At 42.2% G+C, this 24825-nt stretch overlaps 2 protein-coding genes across 8 annotated transcripts in view; one reads left to right on the top strand and one right to left on the bottom strand.

Moving 5' to 3' along the window:
* The window catches only part of ACBD5 (acyl-CoA binding domain containing 5), a 31245-nt gene extending 27026 nt beyond the window's left edge, over window positions 1–4219 (top strand). For 3 of the 4 annotated variants that reach the window (XM_053359663.1, XM_053359664.1, XM_053359666.1), the window contains 3 exons: window positions 273–323; window positions 732–841; window positions 2034–4219. In XM_053359663.1, coding sequence (XP_053215638.1) covers window positions 273–323; window positions 732–841; window positions 2034–2046 — 174 coding nt within the window. In that variant the 3' untranslated portion in view covers window positions 2047–4219. Of the gene's footprint in view, window positions 1–272; window positions 324–731; window positions 846–2033 lie in introns of those variants that run through there. The other variant, XM_053359665.1, reaches the window with a different exon arrangement.
* On the bottom strand, window positions 246–24097 carry MASTL (microtubule associated serine/threonine kinase like). Of its 4 annotated transcripts, none has more exons than XM_053359661.1 (12): window positions 23860–24096; window positions 22472–22609; window positions 21888–22027; window positions 21173–21261; window positions 19446–19552; window positions 18736–18880; window positions 15871–16043; window positions 13042–14244; window positions 11108–11243; window positions 6940–7053; window positions 6753–6854; window positions 246–1154 (listed from the first exon to the last, which is right to left on the bottom strand). In XM_053359661.1, exons 1-12 carry the CDS (start codon window positions 24061–24063, stop codon window positions 1144–1146), a joined length of 2562 nt encoding a protein of 853 aa, XP_053215636.1. In that variant the 5' UTR covers window positions 24064–24096; the 3' UTR covers window positions 246–1143. The 4 variants fall into 4 exon arrangements, with proteins under 4 accessions (XP_053215636.1, XP_053215634.1, XP_053215635.1 ...); XM_053359659.1 differs by lacking the exon at window positions 246–1154 and adding an exon at window positions 4937–5994 and having other exon boundaries at window positions 23860–24095; XM_053359660.1 differs by lacking the exons at window positions 246–1154; window positions 6940–7053 and adding an exon at window positions 4937–5994 and having other exon boundaries at window positions 23860–24097.
* Window positions 24098–24825: the final 728 nt, after the last annotated feature.

Below are 24825 nucleotides of genomic sequence, written 5' to 3'. Positions count from 1 at the left end.
TTATTTTAAAAAGCGTGATTATTGGAGTAATGTATGTAAGCATGTGTGTAATGTAGGGGAGTCTGTATGTAAGCAGGCTTAATTGCAAAGGATGGATGGCAGGGAAGAGGTGGCAAAATCATCACTCCAGGCAGAAGTGTTCTGTTTCATTATGTGAGTAACAATGTTACGTTACAATGTTTCAGAAACCACAGTAGGAATATAATGTGAAGCTGTGAGTATAAATTTGAAACATAATCTGTCACTGTGTTAAATTTATGTTTTATTTGCAGGCAGGAACTGCAACTGTACATTCAAATAATCAGACTCCCTCACCTGCAAAGGTAAGATCTTACCTACTTTCAACAGAGCAGCTTTGATTTTTATGTTGGCTTTCCTTTGACTGTATGAAGATTAAAATGGAACTTTTCATAACACAATTATCTTAAAAAGAGGCCAAAAAGCAGCGTTTTAAATGCTGTTGCCTTTTGTCTCCTGTTAATTTGATCCATTTGTTTTAGTTATTACCCTGATTAATCTCAAATATTTTTTGCAAGACAGATCTACAGGAGGAAATTTTAAAGCAGTTCTAAATGTAGAGACTAGGGAGGAATATACAGGTGACACAGTGCCCATTTGGGGCAGAACATATAGGTTCCAAATATATAATCTTAGATAGTTCTATGTCTATGCAGACATTTACCAACATCTTATATAACTGGAGAAATTATTTTTTGTGTGTGTTATTTTAGAGACCTTCCTGGTGGCCGTTTGAGATTTCTCCTGGTACTTTAGTCTTTGCTGTTTTCTGGCCATTTGTTGCCCAGTGGCTGGTACATGTGTATCTTCAAAGGAGAAGGAGGTAAGACTGTCAATCCTGTTAGATTTGCTAATTTACTCTGCTAATGCACGAGTCCATGCTGCCCTTTGGATCTTTGGCCTCTCTCAATTTCCTTTCTTGATTGTGTATAATCTTATCAGCACACAAGGATTTTTTTCACAAGGACCATAAAGATTCCATTTTATGTTAGGGATATATATTTTCACACAGATAGTGTTTTGCTGGAATAGTACACTAGTCAAAGCAGAATCTTATGCCAAGCTGCCTCATGTGTTGCACTTTCATAGTTTGTTGAGTAGTCAGTGTTGTCCAGTGGTCGAGTCTTAACTTTTTTCTGAAGAAAATAATGAAGACATCAGGCTTATTATTAGGTATGAGAGTAATGGACAGACAAGTGGAAGATTTGTCCTGATATCACTCGAATTTGGGGAATACTTCTCTTGTTTAGTAGGAATTTAGAAGCACAAGTTTAATGTGAAATACGTTTTGCCATGAATGTATTTGAACTATTAACAATAAGTATTTTTTGTTGAAAAAGTTTCACTAATTTTTCCCCTCAAGCCAAGCCTTGTATATATATTATATATAAAAGGGACCCCTGACTGTTAGGTCCAGTCACAAACGACTCTGGGGTTGCGGCGTTCATCTCGCTTTACTGGCCGAGGGAGCAGGCCGGCGTACAGCTTCCGGGTCATGTGGCCAGCATGACTAAGCCGCTTCTGGTGAACCAGAGCAGCGCACGGAAATGCCGTTTACCTTTCCACTGGAGCGGTACCTATTTATCTACTTGCACTTTGACATGCTTTCGAACTGCTAGGTTCACAGGAGCAGGGACCGAACAACAGAAACTCACCCCATTGCGGGGATTTGAACCACCGACCTTCTGATCGGCAAGCCCCAGGCTCTGTGGTTTAGACCACAGTGCCACCCGTGTCCCATATATTATATATACAACACATATACAGAAATGTGTAAAGCAGCTTATTCATTTTAGTATTAAAATGAATAAAGTGAAACAGTAAAAGGTATTAATCAGGGATAGTGTAATTCTAAGCATTTTAAGGCTTAGAACAAGAATATTGTAAAATGTTTATGGGTAAATGAAAGTGTTGGAGTAGCAATTTTGCATGCAATTCCATCAAACTCAACAGACTGCTAAGAAGAAATTCTTAGGATGGCATTTCAAGTTGGTGTTTTCTTCTCCCCTTCTCAGAAAACAAAACTGAGGATTCAATTCCTGATTTTACTTAATGACTGCTAACGTGGAGACTCTGGAAGGTGAAGTAATTTAAAAGACCTGCAAGAACTGCAGATGCTGGGATGGCTACATCTTTCTTCTATTTTTTCCCCTTTTGCACTACCTGGCATACCATACATGAATGGTCCCTTGCTCTTAGGTTACAAATAAATACAACTATCCCATCCAGCAATCACATGAACCCTAAATTAATTGTTTTGGAATGTACTTTTTGGATGAACAGTCTGTAGAGTTGAAGGCTATTACTGCAGCATCTACTGAGAGTGTTTCTTCTTCCCAAAGCTGGAATGAAGAAGTTCATTCAATTAATGAAAAACAACAAAACAATAATGAAAGCCTGTGAATTGTTACTTTTAACATGATTTATTTTATAATGCCGCAGAAGACTTTCCACATAGCATACAAAACATACAAGGAAACATACAAGAGGAAACTTTAAAGTCTGGAATAGTCCAAGTATCTGGATTGTATGACTGCAATTAACATTGTAGCTCTGGGAGATCTAATATATAAATTGCTGCTACATATATGAGGTAGTTTTTTAGGAAACAAATCAAGTGTTTGAAGCTGTAGGTTGTACTTCCATGGGGACCATCAGTGCTGCTTTAAAAAACAAGTCAAGCATCTTAATTTGTTAGATCAGCAGTCAGAGCTTGAATATGGCACGATAGATTCAGAACTCAGTACACAGAATAAAGTACGTAAAATGGCCCTGGCACCCCCTAACCTACATTGTCTTATTGAAATCAATGGAACAAGAATGTAAGTACAGTTTATTGTAAATAGTCCTTAATGTTCAGTTTTAGAAGTTGCATAATATTAATTTAGAAGGTGTTCAAAATGCATGTTAAAAACTTACACTGCTGTCCCAGGAAATGTATAGAAACGGGTTGTTGTGAATGGATTGGCTCCAGTGCTAGGGCAGTAAGAAGCTGCTGCTGCAGGAAAACCCTGCATCCAGTACCTTAAAGGTGACTAAGCTGTGCTACATGTGCAGGCTAGACCTGGTAAAAGGGCCTCTATTATATATTTTCTCACTAGGGTTATAAACCTATGACTATTACCAAATACAGCAGGTGAGGCTTGTATGATTGAATGTTCCTCCATACCAGAAATTCCACATTATTTTAAATAAAAAAAGAGAGCTTTTCCCTACCATGTTTCTGTGTGGAGGGTTTTTTAAAAAATTGGGACAAGCATTCAGTCTTCCCATCTTCTGTTAGAAGTAGTGACAGTCCTGACGCAGATTCAGCTGGTGTCAGTGTAATTTCGCCCCTCGACTCAAGCCAGTTAGCCCCTTCCTGCTCCCATGGCTCATCAGCACTGTCAGCTTAGACCACTGTGTGCGTGTCTGCATGTGCACACGAGTACTCTAAAGCAGCAGTTGGCACCCAATCTTTTGTTGCATTTGCTTCTTAGGGCCATTGCTTTTTAAAACTTTAGGGCAATATTTCTATTGTTTTAATTTTTTTTACATACCTAATTGCTGCGGCATTTTCTCATACCCGGGCCCTTTACAGGTGCAAGTCTCTTTCCTTTAAACACTTTCAAGACAATTTTAGCATTGTCACTTTATTAGATTTCTACTTGATTAGATACCTATTTGGATATAACAGCCCAATAATTTCAGTAGTAACATCTCAGACTACAACTAGAAGGGACTTTTCTATAGCAAACGAGAAAGTTAGCATTTAACTAACATTACATTTCGTTATATGATGTTATAAAAATCAACCTAAAGTGATTGCTTTTCAGTTTGTGTATTGAAAAAATAGAAAAACATATTCTAGACCTGTGAAAAGAGCAGCAACTCCACAGCTGCTTACTCCTTTATGAACCTACTGCAGTCAACTAATCTACTTTAAAGTAATTTCTGGACTGTGACATTTTTTGCACTGTGTAACACTTCAGAGTGATGCATTACAGAAAGCTCATGGGCAGTGTTGCATCTGCTCTGATGGCAAGGTCTTGAAGAAAAGCACCTTCATACCTGTTATATGCTATATAAATAATGTAATTACAGGAGTTAGAATTTCTGCCTTGTTTACTAGAACATGATTTTGAAGTTTAGTTTTAAAAGTTAGATCATCTTAATCTACTGTAAATAACATTTAATAAAGAATGACAGGCGCATTATCCAAGGACATTTTATAACTGAATGATTGAATGAATGAATGTAACATAGGACTGTTTGAAGTTTAAGATTTCAAGGTTCTCAAAACAGTGACCGGGTTGGAATATGACAATAAGAACACTCTTGTCCTAATTGTTCCAAGTTGCTTTATTCTCATCAAGGATGAAGGGGATCAGCTTCAGAAAATACTCTTTCTTAAAAAGGACAGTCTTCCTGCTGTTTCATGGCTGGTTTTCACCAGAGCTTCAGGGCACAGCTTAAGGAAGGGGAGGTAGGAGAGCAGTTGTGGAAATACAAAACTTTCAGTCTTCCCCAAAGGGTGGAGGGTGACAGCAGCAGGTAAACCAGGTAGTGTGTCTCCAGAACAGGTAAGTACTCCAGCAGATTGCCAGGTTTTGAGACTCTTTCCTCTAATAAGCCATTGGGGTTCAACTGGTGGGTTGAGAATCACTAGTTGGTCATGGCCTGACCCAAGGTGGGTCACAACAGGAGTGCTGTCACCGTGCAAATATATGGTAAAAGATGAAGAAATGGGCCCCCATGTCTGTTAAAAGTGGGTCCTGGGCCTGAGAAGGTTGGAGATACCTGAAGGTACCATCACCACTGGTTATATGAAGGAGGAAGCTAGCTCACAGTTCTCAGTTTATTCATTTGCATTGGCAGCTCAGTTGTTTCAAAGTATTGCTCTATACACCTTACAGAATACCAGTACACCTGCTGAAAATATTGTGTAATCATTTATTCTGGGCTGTTAAGATCAATGAATAACTTCACACCTTTATCATTTATTTATCGCATTTACTGGCAGCAGTATGTAGGCAGGTGTTAATTGCTGAATTACTCATATTGCCTACAGGCAGAAAACTGGCATATTCCCTACAGGAAGAAAACTGGATAACCTCTGTAATGACTGCTAGATCATTCAGATGATAGTTTCATTTTGAACATGATAATATTTTGAATTAAAGATAGGTAACAACACCAAAAATAAAATGACAGTTGACGAGATAGGTAATAGGCTGATTGATGGCATTGGTGAGGACCTAAACAATGTTCATAGGTAAGGTGGGTGGGAGAAACAGACCTTGACAATGACATTAGAGATAATTTAGTACATTGGCAGCTTAAGCAGCAGGGCAGGCAGTATACAAATTACCTAAAGTATGTGGAACACAATGGGATAGGAGCATTTTCGGGCTGCTCTACAGGCACAGCTTGAAAAGTCAGAAAACAGTTTTGAATTGAGTCTGTAAAGTGGCTGAATTGGAGGCACCAAAATAATCACTATGCACTTAACCTCCCAGGTATGCTCAGCAACAAAGCAGCTCTTCCTCCCAACGTTTGACATTTTGTTCAGTGTCACTGTGTTATACCACCATTAAATACGTAATACTTAAAGACTTACATAAGGTGCTGTAAGTAGACTAAAAATATAGTTCAGAAGCTGTTTGGAATGAATGGTTTCAATACAGCTTGTAAGAAATATATATAAATATATATGCAGAGTTAAAAGCAAATCAGGTTTTTAAAAAACTCAGGTGCGTTAGAAAATAGAGAGTAAAACTTATGTTAAGGAAGCTTCTTAAATGTGCCGTTCTCTGGAAAATAATTCCATTTTCCCGTACTATAAGCTGAATCCAGATACTGTTAGATGCTGAGCATTATTCCTAGCTTCAAAATAGGAAGTATCTGTTTCATCATTTGGCTGTGGTATGAAGGGCATGGTCTGATTATGCAGATTATCCCAGTCCACACCATGAAAGAGGGGGTGAAGTTTCAGTTCTGGAATAAATTTTTTAACAAAGGTTAGATTTCTTTGCATGAACACCTTGCACTTTCCAGCTTCTTTGTCTGATTCTGGATGTCTGCAATGTATTTTTTCTTAAATTTGTCTGACTGTATTTAGAGTCATAAGAACTGAAATTAAACGTCTGTCTTAGTAAGGGTTTGCCAACGTACTCCTGCCCTTATAGATTTGAAATGTTTTTGTAAAGCATTCATCAAAGTTCTCTTTCTACACTAGGTAACCCTAAGCCAGCAGAACTTGCATGCTGTAGACAATATGAAGCACTCTCTAGACAGCAACTCCATGATGTGTGGATTTGATAAACCAGATTCACACTAACAGGAAAAAACAGAAGCAGTAAGGCAATGTGGTGTAGTGGATAGAATGTGAGGCTGGCTCAGGGAATCTGGGATTCAAACCACTGCTCAGCCATGAAGCTGAATAAACAAGCCATGGCTGTATCTCAGCCTATCCTACTATTTTGAATTGCTACAAGGGTAGAACCACATACACTGCTATGGGCTCCATGGAAGAATAAATAAAATGGTTCTTGCCTTTCACTGGATTTTCATCTTGTGAATTTTGTAACCTGGCAGCTATAGTGTTGGACTGACCATCTTCATGCATAATGACTAGAAATGGCTATAGCAGATAGTCTTCCCTCCAATAACATATGCACTCAAACTGCAGGTTTCTAAATTGCTAAAGAAAAATCATAATGGTAACATTAAAGAGAGAACTAACATATACTAACCCTTGAGTCCAGCTCGCTTACTGCTCTCAATGGTTAAAAGAACTTCTATTGCATTCTGAGCACCATCTGACAATTTCTCTTCATCTTCAGGCCACGGAATATCTAGAAACACACACAAAACGTCTCTGTACTTATGCTGGACCAACAACCTTTGAAATTAATTTTGCTCGAAAGTATGGTAATTTACCCCTTTTCAGAATATTCTGGAATACTTGTTGTGGTGTTTCGTCATTGAATGGTGGAATTCCAGTTAAAAACTCATACAAGCAAACTCCAAGTGCCCACCAGTCTACTGCAGGACCTGAAGTGAAGAAAGCCGACATAAATTGACCACCATGAGAGGTATTATGTAAAGGTGTATTGCCTGGGAAGATACCGAGCGCCCAAACACCTGTTATTCACGAAAGCAGCATACAAGGCAGAAATTGTTTTCTAATCGCCTTCCATTTTCCCTTCTGCTATTCCCAATATGTTAATGTTTCCTTAAAACGACGGAAGGCAGAGCAAAGCAAGTCACCTCCCATTCTAAACCACCCTGGGACTTTCAAAGACCAGTTGTGTAAACAAAGAAAAATTCAAAAGTCTGCATTTCCTAGGTTTTAAAAAGGAACCAAGCACATAATTTAGAGCAGTGGTGGCCAAACTTGTCTCTCCAGCTGTTTTTTGACTACAACTCCCATCATCCCTAGCTAACAGGACCAGTGGTCAGGGATGATGGGAATTGTAGTTCCAAAACAGCTGGCGGGACAAGTTTGGCTACCACTGATTTAGAGCCTCATATTCAAAATAAATTCTGAGTTGACTAATGATTGCAGAGAACAAGTCATTATTATAAAAATATTGTACTTTTCTGTGTATAAAACTATAGGTTTTTTTATTTAAAAATTATGTTTAAAATAGGGGCTTCTTATACATAGATAGTGCATGGAGGGGACGGACGTGGGATTGGTTTATGCCACGAGCTGGAAATTTTCAGCAGCGTGTCATTGGTGGCTGCGGCAAGGGGTGGTGTTGATTGGCTGTCGCTGCAGTAGTTGGGCAGGCAATTGGCTGCTTCTGCCAGCGAGGAGACATATGTTAGGAGGGGCAATCCTCTGCCCAAAAAGCTCAACAACTCTGGGCAATCTCTCTCCATTTTCTTAATTTTTAGTCCCGTCCCCAAATTGGGGGCATCTTATACATGGGGGGGGGTGTTATACACGGAAAAGTACGGTAAACATTTATGTGAATATCTAGTGTAGAAATAGGCACCAGAGAAGCTCAGACTCAACAGGAAGTTCTCTCTGCAGTGCTAATAGGACAACATATGGTGAACTTCCACTTACTTGCTCTTTGACAGCTTTAAGGTTTACAAAATTACGCCTAGCATGGAGAAGGTGGACAGAAAAAAGCCCCACCCCCTTTTCATAACACTCAAACTTGTGGACATCCAACGAAGGAGAAGGTTGGAAGAATTAGGACAGATAAAAAAATACTTCTTCACTCAGCTCCCCCAGGAGGGCAGTGATGGCCACCAGCTTGGGTGGCTTTAAAAGAGGATTAGACAAGTTCATGGAAGAGATGGGTATCTGTGGCTACTAGACATGATGGCTTTGCTCTACCCTCCACAGTTGGAGGCAGCAATACATCCACCCACCAGTTGCTGGAAACTACCCAAGGGGAGAGGGTTCTTGTGCTCATGTTCTGCTTCCTGGTTTCCCACAGGCATCTGGTTGGCCCCTGTGAGAACAGGACACTGGACTAGATGGGCCACTGGCCTGATCTTAACAGGCTATTGGTATGCTCTTAATGAAACTGAATACTGATCAAATGCAGTCAAAGACCAAGCAGGCAAAGCTGTTGAGACACCACAAGCCATTAAAAAGCAACATGCACCCTGCAGCTGCTGCACAGCTAAAGCTCCATACAGCCCATCATGTCAGGAAGGAAGGATGCACTTGCTGTGAAAACTTGCTTGCATTGCAGATGCTGGTACATTTGCCTGCTGTTTCACCCACCCCCACTGTCCAATGGGTTCTCAGTACACAGAGGTGAATACGACAGGTGAACTGAATGACCCCAGTCATCAGACCGCAGCCACTTCGGTAATTGCAGAGGTTTCTGCCAGCTGGTAATAAATTGTTTGGTTCATACATTCTATCTGTATTTGAATACTCAACGGCAGATAGTCAGGAGCATACACATGAGAAACCAGCCCATTCATTTAATCAATATGGTAGTTTTCATATGAAATAAAAACTAAAAACTAGGTGTATCAAGTTACCTAAAACCTATTTCTACAATTCAGTTTACCTCTTGATTTCTAATAAATATATATCCAGCAATCAGTGAAGCAAGTAGCATTTAATAATGTGAGAGAACTTGGATTTTTTTGTGGGGGGGGGGGAGTAGCAATATGCATAAAGCTGTCAAAGTCTAATAAGATCACATCCTATAGGAAGTGTTGAGAAACCTGTATTTCATATTTGATAAAATGGCCACATTTTTCAAGACAAGTTTCCTGATTTTCACTACAAGACAACCTTATATGGTTAAAAGTCTAATGGCACACAATTCCCACACTTCTCCATTTATAAATGACACTGTGTCCATAACTCCCAGCATTATTACTTTTCTTCCTGTCAATTCTGTCCTTAGACTCTGCTTCAATATATCCTCAAGCTGTCATTCTCCCCTGATGGATCTGTGCAGATTACACCAACTTCTTTACCCCAATCTTAAGTGCCACTGTAGATGGATCCCTCTTGGTATCCATGACTAGACAAGGAGCTGCAGACAGCACAGGACCCAGTTTGCCCACCTCAGCTCTAGTATGTGTTTTGCTGAAACCAGATTGTCCTATTATAGGGAAGCTATGTTCAAAAGAAGGATTGTAACTTGGGTGTGTTGGTTTCCTCCTGTGAGAAGCCAACATTAATTCTACAGATTTTTCCAGGTGATTAGTTACATGCTATTGCTACTGCATGTTAACCTTTGCAGGACAGACCTACTTACTGCAATTAAGAGTGGTAAAAGGAATTCGTATGTTTCCACCCTCCACATGAGATTTGTTCTTTAAAATATCACCACCACCATCATCTCTATGCAGCACGCTTCAGAAAACAAAAGAATGGAGAACTCTACTAGGATTACAACACGGCATTTGTAAGCAAGAAAAGAAGGACAAGGAAATGTTTTACTTATTGCCAGTATGGCCTGGAAAGAACAATGGAATTCAAGATCTTCCATGGAATGGGTCTTATGCCATATTAAATGTGCTGGACATTAAGATGCCACAGTGTTTTCATTACTTCTTGTTGCTGCTGCTGTATAGTTTATTTCTGCCCCGCCCCTTTCCCTGACGGAACAGGGAAGAGATGCAGCAGCAGAAGCAGATACAACTATATGCCAAGTCATGCGGATCTCTCACTTTCTTTCATCTTAAACAGTGTGATCAAATTATGCTTTGACTGTTCTGTTAAGTGCTATAATCAAACTTACCAGTGACCTGAACTCCTGTGAGTAAAAAAAAAAATACCAGGGAAACATTTTGATAAATATATATTAAAAACTTCATTACATTGCACTCAGTTTTAACATTTTTCTAATGAGTAACTTTTTTACAAATTCACCAACACATGGTATTTTTCTAAGACAAGTATCCTAGCTTTGCTTCCTTAAAATGGTTAACTTAATATATTAACGCACAATGAATATTTTGCTACATTGTCTATTTATCACATACTAGCAGAGATTAGCGGACGGTTTATAAATTTTGCAGGATCAAATGGCAATACTTGCAAACTATACAGCTCCAGGGTGCAACTCAAGGGTTGTATGTATGAATGCACCTGCTTAAGCTAACAGTGCACATACAAAAAACAGTGTGTTAAGGATAACCATATTTTCTTATGCACTTGTTTCTCTAGCATTGGGTCATACCATTTTTCTTCCTGACATTCTGAACTGGTGCAAATCCAGAAAAACCTAGCCAGGAGAACAAACCAAACTATTAAACAATGGTTTGATCCTGTTTTGTTCCACCCCAATGTGGGAATAAATCATAGTTCAAATTCATCTGCAATGGGATTTAGACCATAACTGTGATTTAATGAAACGCCGAAACCAAAAACTTTCACTTTCCCCCCCTCTTGTGCAAAGAAAATTGAATTTAGGAAACTTTTTGGATAATAGTGCAATGGAAGACTAAATAAGGAAAAGAAAAACCCCTTAACTCTTAGGAACGTCTAAGATTAAACCCAGATTCCAGTAATGTCTAACATCAAAGTGCTCTCAACTGCAGTGAGCCAGATCTCACTACAAAAATGAGGAAATGTGTGTAACACATACATGAAATTATACTGCAGTTTGCTTACCATGAGCCTTTGCTAAGAGGAGCTCAGGTGCCAAGTAGTCAGGGGTTCCTAAAATGCGTTCTCTCTCTACTGGAGTAGCTCCTCTTCGGACACTCTTGGGGGTCCTGTATGGTGTTCCACTGTTTCCTTGAGGGGTCTGATGTCCAAGAATAGATATATCAAACACAGGTATCAAACAAGCTATACGTTTATACTTTCACACTGGCTGTAGGCTCAATTACTTGAGCTGTGGAGCCAAAAAAAGCATCCAGCAATGATGGCCCCTCTGAATCTAAGCCTCTCAACACTCGTGTGAATCCAAAGTGTTCATTACTACCTCATCCTAATGGGGACTTCTCAAGCAAAAAGGTTTTCCAATTGCCTCCTTTTGTGCCAAGTCTTTCTCACATTCCATTAAGAAATGCCTTCACTGAATATGACCGTTTTAAATGGTTTTTAATAATAAATGACATTTGTCTTATCGAGGCCTCTTGCTACACATGAACAATGAGTGTGAAAGGAATGAGAGATTCTGAATCTTTATTTCTATAATCCATTATGAAGCTAGGCTAACCACTCAAGGACAATGATCAAGCTATGGATGTGTCAAATCTCCAGAAGAGATGCACTCATGAAGACTGAAAGATGTGCCTGGGAACTGCATCGCTCCCATAAGATGCACACTTGGGAACTTCTCACCCTTCTTCAAAGAGTCCACCAGCAACTCTTATTGAATAGTCTTAACCCAATGACTTCCAGGGATCTGTAACCTGAAGCGTCTGTAACCCAAGGTACCACTGTATAAAGCTGAGCTAGCCGGTTTAAGATCGGAAAGCCTCATCATGTGTTCATACGTATGAAGAGGACTTTGCTTAGTTTCACCCACTGATTTGTCATTTGTGTAAATGGGATCTACATTCAACTAAACTGTCACCAAATGAAAAGAAGAAATGTATACCCGTCTTCTTCAAGTTAACTGCCTCCTTCAGAAACTCCCTCAAGGCCTACAACCATTTCACACACAATGACTTTCCTGCGCAGGAAATTATACTGTAATACTCAAAACCTATTTCAACAATAAGTGGCGCCCATTGACTGGCAGTGAATTCCCCATGGTGTGGTCACACACACTTTCACCAAAGTACATACAAGGTACTCACAACTTCTAAATCTGTGTAGGAATGAGTTAGGTGTGGAACAGCTAGAGCCTGTTCCTTCTGCCAAGAAATATCATCAGTGATGTATACATTTTTCTCAGTATTTTCATATTGCAAAGTATTGGGGTGGGGCAGAGTTAATTTCTCCTAAATCACTTTGGTTATTTGCCTTACAACCAAGTATTATGTTCAAATACACCATTATGAATCAAATGTTGTTGGAAGAGGGAGGAGGAGGGAGGATCAGGCTAAGGAGCCTGCAGTCCGTCCACCCCTTTGGGGAAGCTGGATCTGCTGGCCGCCTAGCAGCGTTGTCCCTGCTGGGGGGATTGGAGGAGGCAGAGGAGGAAAGGAAGGGAGCCCTTTCCTTTCCTCCTCCCGCTTCGCTGAAGACGCGCTGCGCTGCTTTGCTCAACCCAGCAGAGCAAGAGGGAGAGCTGCGCAGCGCCTCTTGGTCTGCTGGCTTCCCAGCGAAGCAGGATGAGGGGCGGAAGGGCCTCTGTAAGGGCTCTCTTCCGCCCCTCATCGTGCATCGCTGGGAAGGCATCACAACAAGAGGCGCAGCTCTCCCTCTTGCTCTGCTGGCTTCAGCGATAGCTGCGCAGCCTGCATTTGCTCCATAAGACGCACACACATTTCCCCTTACTTTTTTGGGGGGGAAAAAGTGTATCTTATAGAGCGAAAAATACGGTAACTGAAAAGGCAGCTCTAACTCTGTCCCTTCAATAAGGGCATTTGACTTGTATCAAGTGGCCCTTTGATACTGCACAATGTTCAATAAGCCTGTTTCGTACCTACCTGAAATACGTTGTAAGGTGCTCCCTTTTGTGCAGGTGTAACAGTCATGGGATAAGAGCCACTGCAAGCAGAGATATCCATTCCTTCTACAGTCATCCAGCTAATTCTCGAAGGCTCAGATGTATTAGACACACTGATCTGACTGTTGTAACTCCGAAAAGCAACCACATTTTTCTTTAAGAGTTTCAGTGCCTTCATCTCCACAGATGAAGAGCAGTTATTGTCAGTGTGCATTTCAGTGACACCTTTCAGGTTTTTGTCCTGCTCATGATACAATGGTTTGCTCTCCTGGACAGCATGTACTTCTTCACTTCTTGGCAAGGCATCTGAGCAATAAGGTGATGTTGTTGACATGTTCTCTGTTTTTAGCTCCTCAAAGGTGAGATCTTTAATGCTTCCATCGAAATCAGAAAGGCGCTTTTCCAAGTGACTCTCTGCAGTAGATACTTCTCGAAGGGACAGATCCGAGTCTACACTCATGCTTGCTAAAGACTTTTCATCATCAATGCATAAGAAACTGGAATTCATGTGTTCCTTTTTCTCATTTTTTTCACAATCTGCATCTAGATCATGCATGAGATTCTTTGCTATTAGAGGATTGGCTGGTTTGCAACCCCTGTTTTGTTCAGTGCAACAGCAGTCTTTTGCTTGAGCTTCATTTGTACAGGTCTCTTGCAGGTGCCCATCAAGTTTTAAAGAACAGATTTCAGTTGTTAAACCTGTGCTTTGTTTCTCTGGAATTTTATAGCCCCGTTTGTATTCTGAATTGCTTTTTTTGGCAAGGATCCGTTCTTGTGAAGGGCTGGTGTCAATTGATTCAAAAGATCTTTTGACACCTCGCATCTCCAACATTGTCTCCTTATCTCCCAAAAGGGACAAGTGGTAACTAGATTTTGCAACCTTTTTAGTCAGAGCAGGTTGTTCTGTATAGCCCTTTTCTTCCCATTCTTTATATTCTGAAAGACATTTTCGGCCGAGGTCTTTAATAGCGCTAGTCCTTATAGAAATATCACATGAGTCAAAATGTCCAATCCGTCCTTTGCGCCTGTTCCCAGAGTCATTGCTACTAATAGGGGAGATGACAGACTCCAGTGTTTTCTGCTTTAAGCCTTTAGCATCACTGACAAGCAGAAAATTTGTATCCTTGGCCTTCTCTGGTACATTCTCTTTGCCTGGGGCAGATGAGAGTATATCTTCTGCTTCCTGAAAATCAAGTACTTCCAAATGTATGAAAATGCTTAAATGAATTAATAAATTATACAAACTTATTACACTATTCCCTATTCCTCCTTTTAGTCGAGAGACCCTGTCCCAGGGCAGCTTAACAACATACCATATATTAAATTTGCAGTAATTAAAACAAAAACCATACACAATAAAAAGGAATACAACAGCAACACAAAACTGTTTCCCTCCAAATTCAAGTGCTTGCAGAAAGGGTTTGGTCTTGGCTGCTTGCCAAAAGGCAAGCAGGTTTCTCTAGGATGAAAATCTAGACACCAAGACTGAGAAGGCTTTGCTTTGTGATACATCCATCATACTTCAGACAGCTTCTGGGGTCGAAGGGGGCAGGAGAGAGAATAGAACTGGGCCCTCAATACAGACCTGAGTGCCCAAGAAGGTTTGTATAGAAAGGGGCAGTCCTTAATCATGGTGGTTTCTAGTTTGCATTTTCCCAGCCAAAATCATATCCACCATACTGAACACTTAACAGGTGGAATAAAACACTTTACGAACAATGCACTCTGCTGCACATACCGTATTTTTCGCCCTATAGGACGTACTTTTTCCCCGCCAAAAATGAAGGGGAAATGTGTGTGCGTCCTATGGGGCGAATGCAGGCTTTCGCTGAAGCCTGGAGAGCGAGAGGCATCGGTGTGCACCCTCTCGCTCTCCAGGCTTCAGGAAGCTATCCGCAGGCCTTAAGAGCCCGGGGGAGTTCCCGCGGGCTTGCAAGGCTTGCGGGCAGCAGCCTGCAGCCCGGAGCACGGGGCGCCCTCCGGAGGACGCCCCGTGCTTCGGGAAGGTGTCCGCAAGCCTCCCGTGCCTGGCGGGAGGTCCCGCTGGGCGCGTGAGGCTTGGGGCGGCAGCCTGCATCCTGAAGCATGGGGTGCCCTCCGGAGGATGCCCCGTGCTTCGGGAAGGTGTCCGCAAGCCTTGCGCGCCCGGCGGGAGGTCCCGCCGGGCTCACAAGGCTTGCAGGCAGCAGCCCGTTCTGGGGGGAAAATATATTTTTTTCTTTATTCCCCCCCCCCCAAAAAAACTAGGTGCGTCCTATGGGGCGAAAAATACGGTGCATTACACTTGAAAAAAGAGCTGTGTAATCGTACAGCAAAGAAGTCCTAGGTGCCTGTTCTGGCGATACTCCTCTTCCCCTTACCCCAAATCTCCTATGCATCGCAAAATCAAGGGCAGATCTAAGGGTTCTTCATTCTTACAGGAGCACCATAATCTTTCTATTTAGACCCTATGTGAAAGCAGAACTTGATTTTTTGCCCCAAGAGACTTTGTGTTCAAACCCACAAGGTTTCTCCTAGTTTGGGGCTTTTGTTTCTTTACACAGCAGGATGTTTGAAAGAAGGAGAACAGGAGGAGGCTATGTGAGCCCTAGGATTACTATATGCCTACCTTGGAATCTGCTTGTACCTGTACTGAAAAGCCCAAGAAGATAGAAGGTTTAAGGTCTGCCCTTCTGGGAGGTTAACTTTTTTAGGCTTTGGAATGTGGTGCAATGCCCTCCCTCACAGGGTAGATTCTGAATGATTTATTTAGTGGAAAGTTAGAGGAAGAAAAAAAGAAACCACCAGAAAGAAAAGAAGTCGTCCTGACCTGCACGTCTTTTTCCCACCTGGGGCTGCTGCAGCACTCTGACTCCATGCTGGATAATTGGGTGCGGGAATGGCTACTGGCGCTGGAGGTCCCAAACCTTTTCCTGCACTGATGCAGAGTTGGGGTCAGACTCCTCACAGGCATTCCTGGTGTTAGAGCCGAAGAATCTAAACCTTCAGAAATAGCAATTCATGTTTTTATGAAGACACAAAAAGCATTGTAGCCAGTTTCACGGCAAATCTGCTCAACAGTGAGGGAAGACTAGATAGAGTATGTAATTATCAGCTTGTCCTGCCTTACAGGTCCCACACCCACCCGGCTCACAATTCCAGAAGAATTCTTGATAATTATTCTTACTTGAGAGAGTATTTGAGAGAGTGGTTGCTGAACAGCTTGGTAGGTTTCTGGAGAAAACATCAGCTTTAGATCCATTTCAGTCCGGGTTCCGTCCTTGTTTTAAGACCGAGATGGCTCTGGTTGCCCTAACAGATGATCTCCATAGACAACTGGATCGAGGCGGGTCAGGACTGCTGATTCTTTTAGATTTGTCAGCAGCCTTTGACATGGTCGATCATGATCTTCTGGACCACCGCCTCACCGACATGGGGATACAGGGCATAGCCCGTAACTGGCTATGCTCTTTTAGCTCTGGTCGGGGACAGAGGGTGGCACTAGGGAGGGAGATGTCGTCGTGCCACTCCTTGGTGTGTGGAGTGCCGCAGGGCGCAATCCTCTCCCCGATGCTTTTTAACATCTTTATGCGCCCCCTTGCCCAGACTATCCGGAGCTTTGGACTGGGCTGTCACCAATATGCTGATAACACTCAGCTCTATCTGCTAATGGATGACCACACCGACTCGGCTCCGGACACACTGACCAGATGCTTGGAAGCTGTGGCTGGATGATTTCGTGGGAGCTGATTGAAACTAAATCCTTCGAAGACAGAGGTCCTATGGCTGGGTCGGGATGGCATGGGGATGAGGGGCCAACTCCCTTCTCTTGTGGGGCCCAATTAGTGCCATTGCCTTCCATTAAGAGTTTGGGTGTAATCCTTGATGCCTCCCTTTCCATGGTTACAGCAACAGCCAAGGTGACATTTTTCCACCTTTGCCGCATCAAGCAGTTGGTCCCTTACCTTTCCCGCCCCGACCTGGCCACAGTGATCGATGAGACGGTCACCTCCAGGCTTGACTACTCTAATTCGCTCTATGCGGTGCTGCCCTTGAAGCTGTCCCAGAAACTCCAGTGGGTGCAGAATGCTGCAGCGAGGCTCCTCACATGGTCTCTGCCATGGGAGCATATTCACCCAGTGCTTTTCCAGCTGCACTGGCTCCCGGTGGAGTACAGGGTCAGATTTAAGGTGCTGGTTTTGACCTTTAAAGCCCTTCACTGCCTAGGACCCTCGTACCTACGGGACCGCCTCTCCTGGTATGCCCCACGGAGGACCTTAAGGTCCATAAATAGCAACACCCTAGAGGTCCCGGGCCCTAAGGAAGTTAGATTAGCCTCAGCCAGAGCCAGGGCCTTTGCCTGGTGGAAAGCTCTGTCCCATGAGACCAGGGCCATACAGGATCTGATTTCTTTCTGCAGGACCTATAAGACAGAGTTGTTCCACCTGGCCTTTGGCTTGGAGTCAATTTGATTCCCTCCCCCTCTTTCTTTTTTCCTTTCTCCTCCTGTGATGAGGCTGCATTTTAATCTTGTTTTTAAGTTGAATTCATTCAACTTGTTTTTATTACTGTTTGTTAGCCGCCCTGAGCCCAGCCTTGGCTGGGGAGAGTGGGGTATAAATAAAATTTATTATTATTTACTATTACTGCAACATGCAATATGAATAATACATTAGAAGTACATTATGCAAGTGGCAATGAAGCAAGGTCTTCTTTCAATTATTATAAAATACACTCAAGCTATAAAAAGCAGTAATATAAATGCAGTCAAAAGACAAAAAGGGGGAAATGGAATTAGTGTGCAATATGGAGTTCTGCCTGGTGGAGAGGGTGTGAATGTGGTTGCTACACTTGGTTGCTACACTTGGTTGCTACATTACACTGGCACTAAGATTAGCCAGTTATCAGGAAGAAAGAAACCACCTCAATAGATAGATAATATGAAAGAGAAAAGAAAACAAGGCAGTAAAGGCAGTTAGAATGCCCACCAATCTACTATCCTGGAGAATAAAACTGCATTCACATCACAGCAATTTGGTTTCTCTGTTGAAGGCTGAGGCTAAGACAGGCCCCAAATCTCAAAAGTTTAAAGACTATTCCAATAAAACAATGTGAACCCTAGTTCTGTAAATCTGAATTTCTTTGGGTTCAGCTGCCAGAAACCTTTCTGGGCAGCTTACAATACAGAAATACAGTATACAGGCAGTGACCATTTTAGGCGTGTCCAGTACGTGCATGACCACATGCATGCACACCACACTGAACCTGGAAGTGTCACAAAAAGGGGCAGAACAGGGCAGGGTAGAGGCAGAATGGGGTGTTTGCAGGCTTTCTCAATGGTGTTTCAAATACAGGTATACGCAATTTCACTTAAATGCACATAAACCCCACATAAATTGGGAGTTGCCTGTACTAATAATAAACACCTACAAAGCACAACCACACACAAATCTCAAAGCTGCACAAAAAGTAGCATAAATGATAATGAATAAATTAAAAGTTAAAAGAACCTGGAGCTGGGAGGAGACCACAATAGACACTGATCAATTCCTGGGAGTGGCCTTTTGTTCCAAAAATGGGTCACCACCGCCAAAAAGGCCCTTCCCCCAATCACCACCTGCCACATCTCTGATGGCAAGGGCATTCACAAGAAAGTATTTAGACACATGAAGATAGGAAACTCTTTTATACTTACATGCTTTCAGTAGCTTGTTTGACGCAGAACTGTAGTCTTTGTGGTTCACGGATAGCGGGGAAACAAATCGTTGAGAAAGCTGAGGTGTATTTCCACAAAGAGGGCTTGGACTAGGTGCATGCACTGTCCCTGCCACTGGAGTATACTGTCAAAATGAGAGAAGCTTGTTCAACAGATACACAAATAACCAGATACAAGACAGTCCATAACATTTTATTATTTCATATCCTACACACACATCACTTGATGTAACTGGATCTTTGCAACAAAAGGTTCTTGTAACATGCTTTATGCCAGGGACAAGGAAGTTGTAGCCCTCCAGATGTTGTTGGACAAGAACTCTCATCATCCCTGGCTATTGGCCATGTTAGCTGAGGTTGATGGGAGTTGGGGTCCACAACATATGGAGGACCATAGACTCCCCATCCCTGCTTTACAGGGAGAAGGAAACATCAGCTGAAATTCAGGGACTGTCTAATGCTCCAAAAGATTGAGAACTTTCTCAGGAAATTTATTAGAACCAGGAAAAGAGTTGTGCTCACAGGTTGAGAAACATGCTTTCCATGCAGGAAGTCTCAGGATCAATCCCTATCGTTCTGTCTGAAACTGCCAGTCAGTGCAGACAAAACTGAGCTTTATGGACCAAAAGTATAAGTCAGCTGCCTATGTTCTAATCATCTGGGAAACAGGAAATTATTTTGCCTACTTACAAAACCCAAGGAACTGATGAGAGACAACACTTGTCCAGGAGTGCGTGAATAGTCTTGCATAGGCTTAGACATGGATGGTGTAGTGAGAATATCCATCATATTTAGTTCTGAAGAAAGAGTAAGAGTATTAGGACCTACTTTATAATTGGGTTTTAAAAAGTGTTTGTAGACTGCGGTGAAACGCATGTAGCTCTAACTTTAGACTTGGCTATAGGCCGCATATGAACAGTAGAAATGGTGACAGGAGCACCAGAAGGTTGAGGAAATGATTTAACATCATGAGCTAGCTTGTACATAACACTAAGCCAAACAATGGTTTAGTGTGAATATGTGGTTCCTGGAGAGAAAATGCTGTAGCTACAACACTCTTCCCTCAGTCATCTTGAGTCAAGCCATCATTTAGCTCATGGTTTGTCTCGCTCCAGGTAAACCATAAGCTGTAACAGAGGCTTAGATTTACAGCAGAGGTGGGGAAATTCTGGCCACCAGGGGGGGTCTAATCTGGGCTTTGAGGCAATTTTCCCACCCATCCCCTGATGCAGGGACGACAGGGCTTAATCCTGCACCGTCTGCTGGGGGAGACAAACCACAAGCCCAGATTCAGATAGCACACTGAGCCAAACCATGGCTTAAGCTTATGGTAGTACAGCAGCAAGAGGTCCTGGGGAGGAGCACAGTGGTCACAATTTCCTCTCTAGGAACCCTCAGACTTGTGCATTTGTGCTAAGCCATGGTCTGACTTAGTGTTATATTTGAACCAGCTCTACATCCAAGTCTTTCCTCCACCCCCAACATCTCCCTTGGATGTCCCATCACCTGAGGGAATTAATGGTGCTGTACTGAATTGTTATAATCTGTGTAAGATGCGCTGGGAATTATCTGATCAGATGGTATAAATCTTAGTACATTGTTTAGCTATTTATACTTGCACTTACCAGTAGAGGTCACTGCAAGCCAAAATATTATTTTATTCAAATTCCATAAGCTTGAGCATAGTAAAACTAAAAGCAGCTCCTTACAATGTTGGTTTTTTGGCAATGTGGAGAGTTCCAAGCTTCTCCAAATGTTTAAATAAGAAAAAAATATAGGCATGTTAAAGAGGCTTGTTTTGCATGTAGCTGGCAGCAGTTCCCACACTGTGGCTCTTGGAAAATAACTCTTTGAAGAAATTGCTTCTTTTGATCTACACAGAAGCATATACCTAAGGAAGGTCAGGATTGCTACTGAAGATGAAAAATATATGTGTATCAGATTGAATAAGTTTTACAGGGGGGGGGGGAACTTATATTGAAAAAGCACAAAAATACTTACATTACACCTTGCAAATATTTCCCTAAGAGTCACCAGCCTGAAAAACTATTTGACTTTCACATGTGCCAGCATTTAACTTATGGCACAATCCTATGCTTGTTTGCCAGGAAGCAAGTCCTGCTATTCAAGGAATCCAACTTGCTAGTGAGTGTTTATAGCAGCTTTCCTCCTCCTGGCATTTTGGATGACCATTCCCATCAGTCAGAGGGGAAAAATTAACTTCTCCACCTTAAAAAAAATGTCCCTGTCCGGTCACCTGCAGGTGACGAGGCAGACCTGTTAACAATGAATCTTTGTACATCTAAACTAATGTTAAGCATCAATATATATCTGGGAGAATTCCAATCATCTCTTAGATACACACACGTATACACATGTGTACGCATGAGATGGGCTGCGGTGTATACATGTCTCACCTCTATTCAGAGTAACTCTGGAGAGACCAAAGTCTGTCAACTTAATGTGACCCTCATTAGATATCAGCATATTGTCTGGCTTCAGGTCTCTGCAGGTATAAAGAAAATGAAATAACATTGCAGCACAGATGCAGGTGGCTTATTGTAACATGGGGCACTGTTTTCAGAGGTCACTCCCCACTTCCCACAAAAAGCTATCAAAGGAACATTCATCCATGCTAGGTCAGCAGGTCTATGCACCAAGTAGCTTTCATAAGAAATAAGTCTTATGAAATAAGTTTGCATGTAAAGGACACAAATCCCTGTGCTTCAAAAGAGGAGGGAATATTTGTCCTATGTTAGTAGGGTTATTTTTTGCCATTAAGTATGATATAAATGCAATAAATAACAAAAAAATAAAAACAATAAGGAGGTGGTAGTGTAAACTCAGCAAGACACCTCAACAGGTGCAAAGGATTTTTTCTTCCTTTGATGAGGTTTTGCATTTATGTTAATATCACTTATTGGAAAACAAAATACCATTAGGAGAACAAGCTAGGTGACAGATTTGATTCCTTGAGGAACTGTGTTGAACTGCAAAGGCAACAGCTAGACTGACATTAAAAGTAACATAAGAAGGGAATTCAATTCTGCCTTGTTTAAACACCCGCAGTCTCCCTGTCTCAACTAAAAGTGAATGAAATGCAGCAAGAAAGGCATAAAAAACCAATTTTACCTGTGGATTATCCCATGCCTGTGAAGGTAATCAAGAGCCAGTGCTACTTCAGAAATATACTTCACTGCCATTTCTTCATCAAAATAGCCGTATATGTGAAGAAGAGATTTAACATCTCCACCAATGAGATACTCCATTACCTGCCAGTGAAAAATGTTACTATAAAAGACATTCATTGTTCTCTTAGATCAGAGATAACATCTATTATAATTCTATACTTGGAGTGTGGGTGAAGTTCCTGATTTCCTTATATTACTGTTTTCTAGAATGCATGCCAGTTTCTAGAGAGGCCATGTCAGAAGTCATGATATAGGCAGAAAAGGAAATTAAATTATGGGGACTTTTAACAGGGCCAAATCAATGGTGCCTTAATACAGAGATATACTTGGGGTCTCTACAGCTTGTTTCTTTTCCAAGTTGACTATCTTGAAAAAAGTCAAAGTTGGTCAAGAAGAGAACAGAAAACAAAAAACAAATTTGAAATGTTTTTAAATGCTACCTTTCAAAGAAGACAGACTTCTCTAAAACTGGTTGGGGAGCATATTTTGGAAGCTGCCTTAAGGCACTGTAAGTAGTTTACTCACCAAGTAGACATTGTTGGCAGACTGAAGTGAGTAGTATAAGTGCACAATGAAAGGACTTTTACTGAGAGCCAGGGCATCTCTCTCTGCCTGCACCTGATGGACCATATTCTTATTGATCAGGTCAGCTTTTTTTACTACCTGTAAAGCAATACATGAATAGGTTGATAAACGGAAGAGGGAGGAATTCATTGTTTGTTTGCTTTTTAAAATGTTTTCATCTATCCAATGTGTCACACTTTCAACAGATACTTAGGTTTCCAGCATATCAAACCAAGTAGTAAGAAATAACTGAAAATGCTATTACTGATAACTGGTAAAATAAAGGCATACAAGCTAATACAGCAAATCTGAAACCTAGGGGCTAGTCTCAACTCACTTACCTGAGAATAAGCCCTACTGAATTCAACAGGCCTTCTGAGTGGACCTAGTTAAGATTGCATTCCGAAACAGTAACAGCCAATTGAAGCCCAATGAGTGTCTAGCTAAAGTGAAAGAAAGTGTATATTTGCTGTTATTAATAGCTTGTGGAAATAGTTGTGGGGAGAGGGGAAGGAGGCCTGGAGCATAACTGACAGCATGTGACACCTGTAGGAGGGGCCTCCTTGGCTAGGAGCCACCACAGAAAAGTCTCTGTCTCTGGTCTCCACCCTCGAGGAGGCGGGAAGGCACCAGTCGGATGGCAAACAGATGAAAAATATAGAAGAAGAAGAAGAAGGAGGAGGAGGAGGAGGAGGAGGAGGAGGAGGAGGGCCGGATTTAGGTATAAGCTAAACAAGCTATAGCTTAGGGCCCCACTCTCTTGCGGGCCCCAAAAGAATTTAAAGGAAAAAACCTGGATGTACATTTCTAAAATATAAGAAAAAAAATCAAATAAAACAAAACCTACATACAGCAACAGTGTTTTGTGTTGTACAGGCTCCTATTTTTTATGTGCAAATGGCTTTAAATACCTATTAGGTCCATAAATTACCATACAGTGGTACCACGGGTTAAGTACTTAATTTGTTCCGGAGGTCCATTCTTAACCTGAAACTGTTCTTAACCTGAAGCACTACTTTAGCTAATGGGGCCTCCTGCTGCTGCCGCGCGATTTCTGTTCTCATCCTGAAGCAAAGTTCTTAACCTGAAGCACTATTTCTGGGTTAGCAGAGTATGTAACCTGAAGCGTATGTAACCCGAAGCGTATGTAACCCGAGGTACCACTGTATAGCATATATTCAACACAAAAAACAGCGACAATTTGTTGTTGACAAAGGACAGCTGGATATAGAAAGGGCCCCATTACCTCCAGTAGCTTAGGGCCTCATCAAACCTAAATCCGGCCCTCATAATAATAACAATAATAAGATAAGGAAGCCGGTGGGCACTGCAGCGCGGAGGTCGCTCACCTTGACAGCGTACAGCTTCCCCGCTTTGCGGCCCAGGTAGACCTTCCCGAAGGCGCCTCGGCTGATGGGCTTGACGATGGCGAAGTCCTCGATGGAGGGCGGCTGGGGCGCCGCACCGCGCCTCGCCCGGGACGAGCCGGGCGCCGTCTCCTCACGCAGGCTGCTGTCCTGGGGGGGCGCCGCCGCCGGCTCCACCGACCCCATCCTCGCCTCCCTCCTCCTCCTCCTCCTCCTCCTCCGCCCGCTCGCTTCCTCTCCCGTCCCCCCACCCGGCGCGGCCCCAGCCCCAGCTTCGCCCCGCGACAAATTCAAAGCTAAGCTCCGCCCCCCCAGCGTGCGTACGTACGACGCCGGACGTCAACTGAAGAAAAAAAAGGTGTGGAAACGGTCGTCACGCCGGACGCCCGGCCAAGTCGTAGAGGTAGACTCGAATTAAGAGGTTTTCGATCAACACTTCCGGCTGAGCATCGGCGTCTCTCGCCCTCCCGTTGGACTTCGAAAAGCGAAGGATATTGTCGCTTTTCAACACCACAGGGCGGGGCTTCTGGTCTGATATTCAAGAGACAGGGCGTGTTCGTTTCATCAGATGTCAAACAGATAAACAACTACAGTATATGGCTTTTAGAAGACATCTGAAGGAAGGGGTGTTTTTAATGCTTGATGTTTTACGGTTTTTTTATATTTTGCTGTAGTGGCTGGGGCATATAAATAGTAAAATCATCATCATCTCATCTCTCTGTCCGGAGAGAACCAACATAAGACCAACCACAATCATATCATGCAAGCTTTCAAGTTTTGCTGAACTCTTCATCAGGCTGCATGCTAAACAAAACAATGAGGTGGGGAATAGAAATGTCCGGAAGTCCTTTATCTTTAAGGGTGTGCGAAAGGCAGAAATTAGATGGGTATTGGTGTCTAATATCACCATTGGAATGGATGAAGCATCACCAGTTCAATTGCCGTATG

The sequence above is a fragment of the Podarcis raffonei genome, chromosome 12 (genome assembly GCF_027172205.1).
Source record: "Podarcis raffonei isolate rPodRaf1 chromosome 12, rPodRaf1.pri, whole genome shotgun sequence".
Taxonomy (NCBI): domain Eukaryota; kingdom Metazoa; phylum Chordata; class Lepidosauria; order Squamata; family Lacertidae; genus Podarcis; species Podarcis raffonei.
This window is presented reverse-complemented; position numbering and strand designations above follow the sequence as displayed.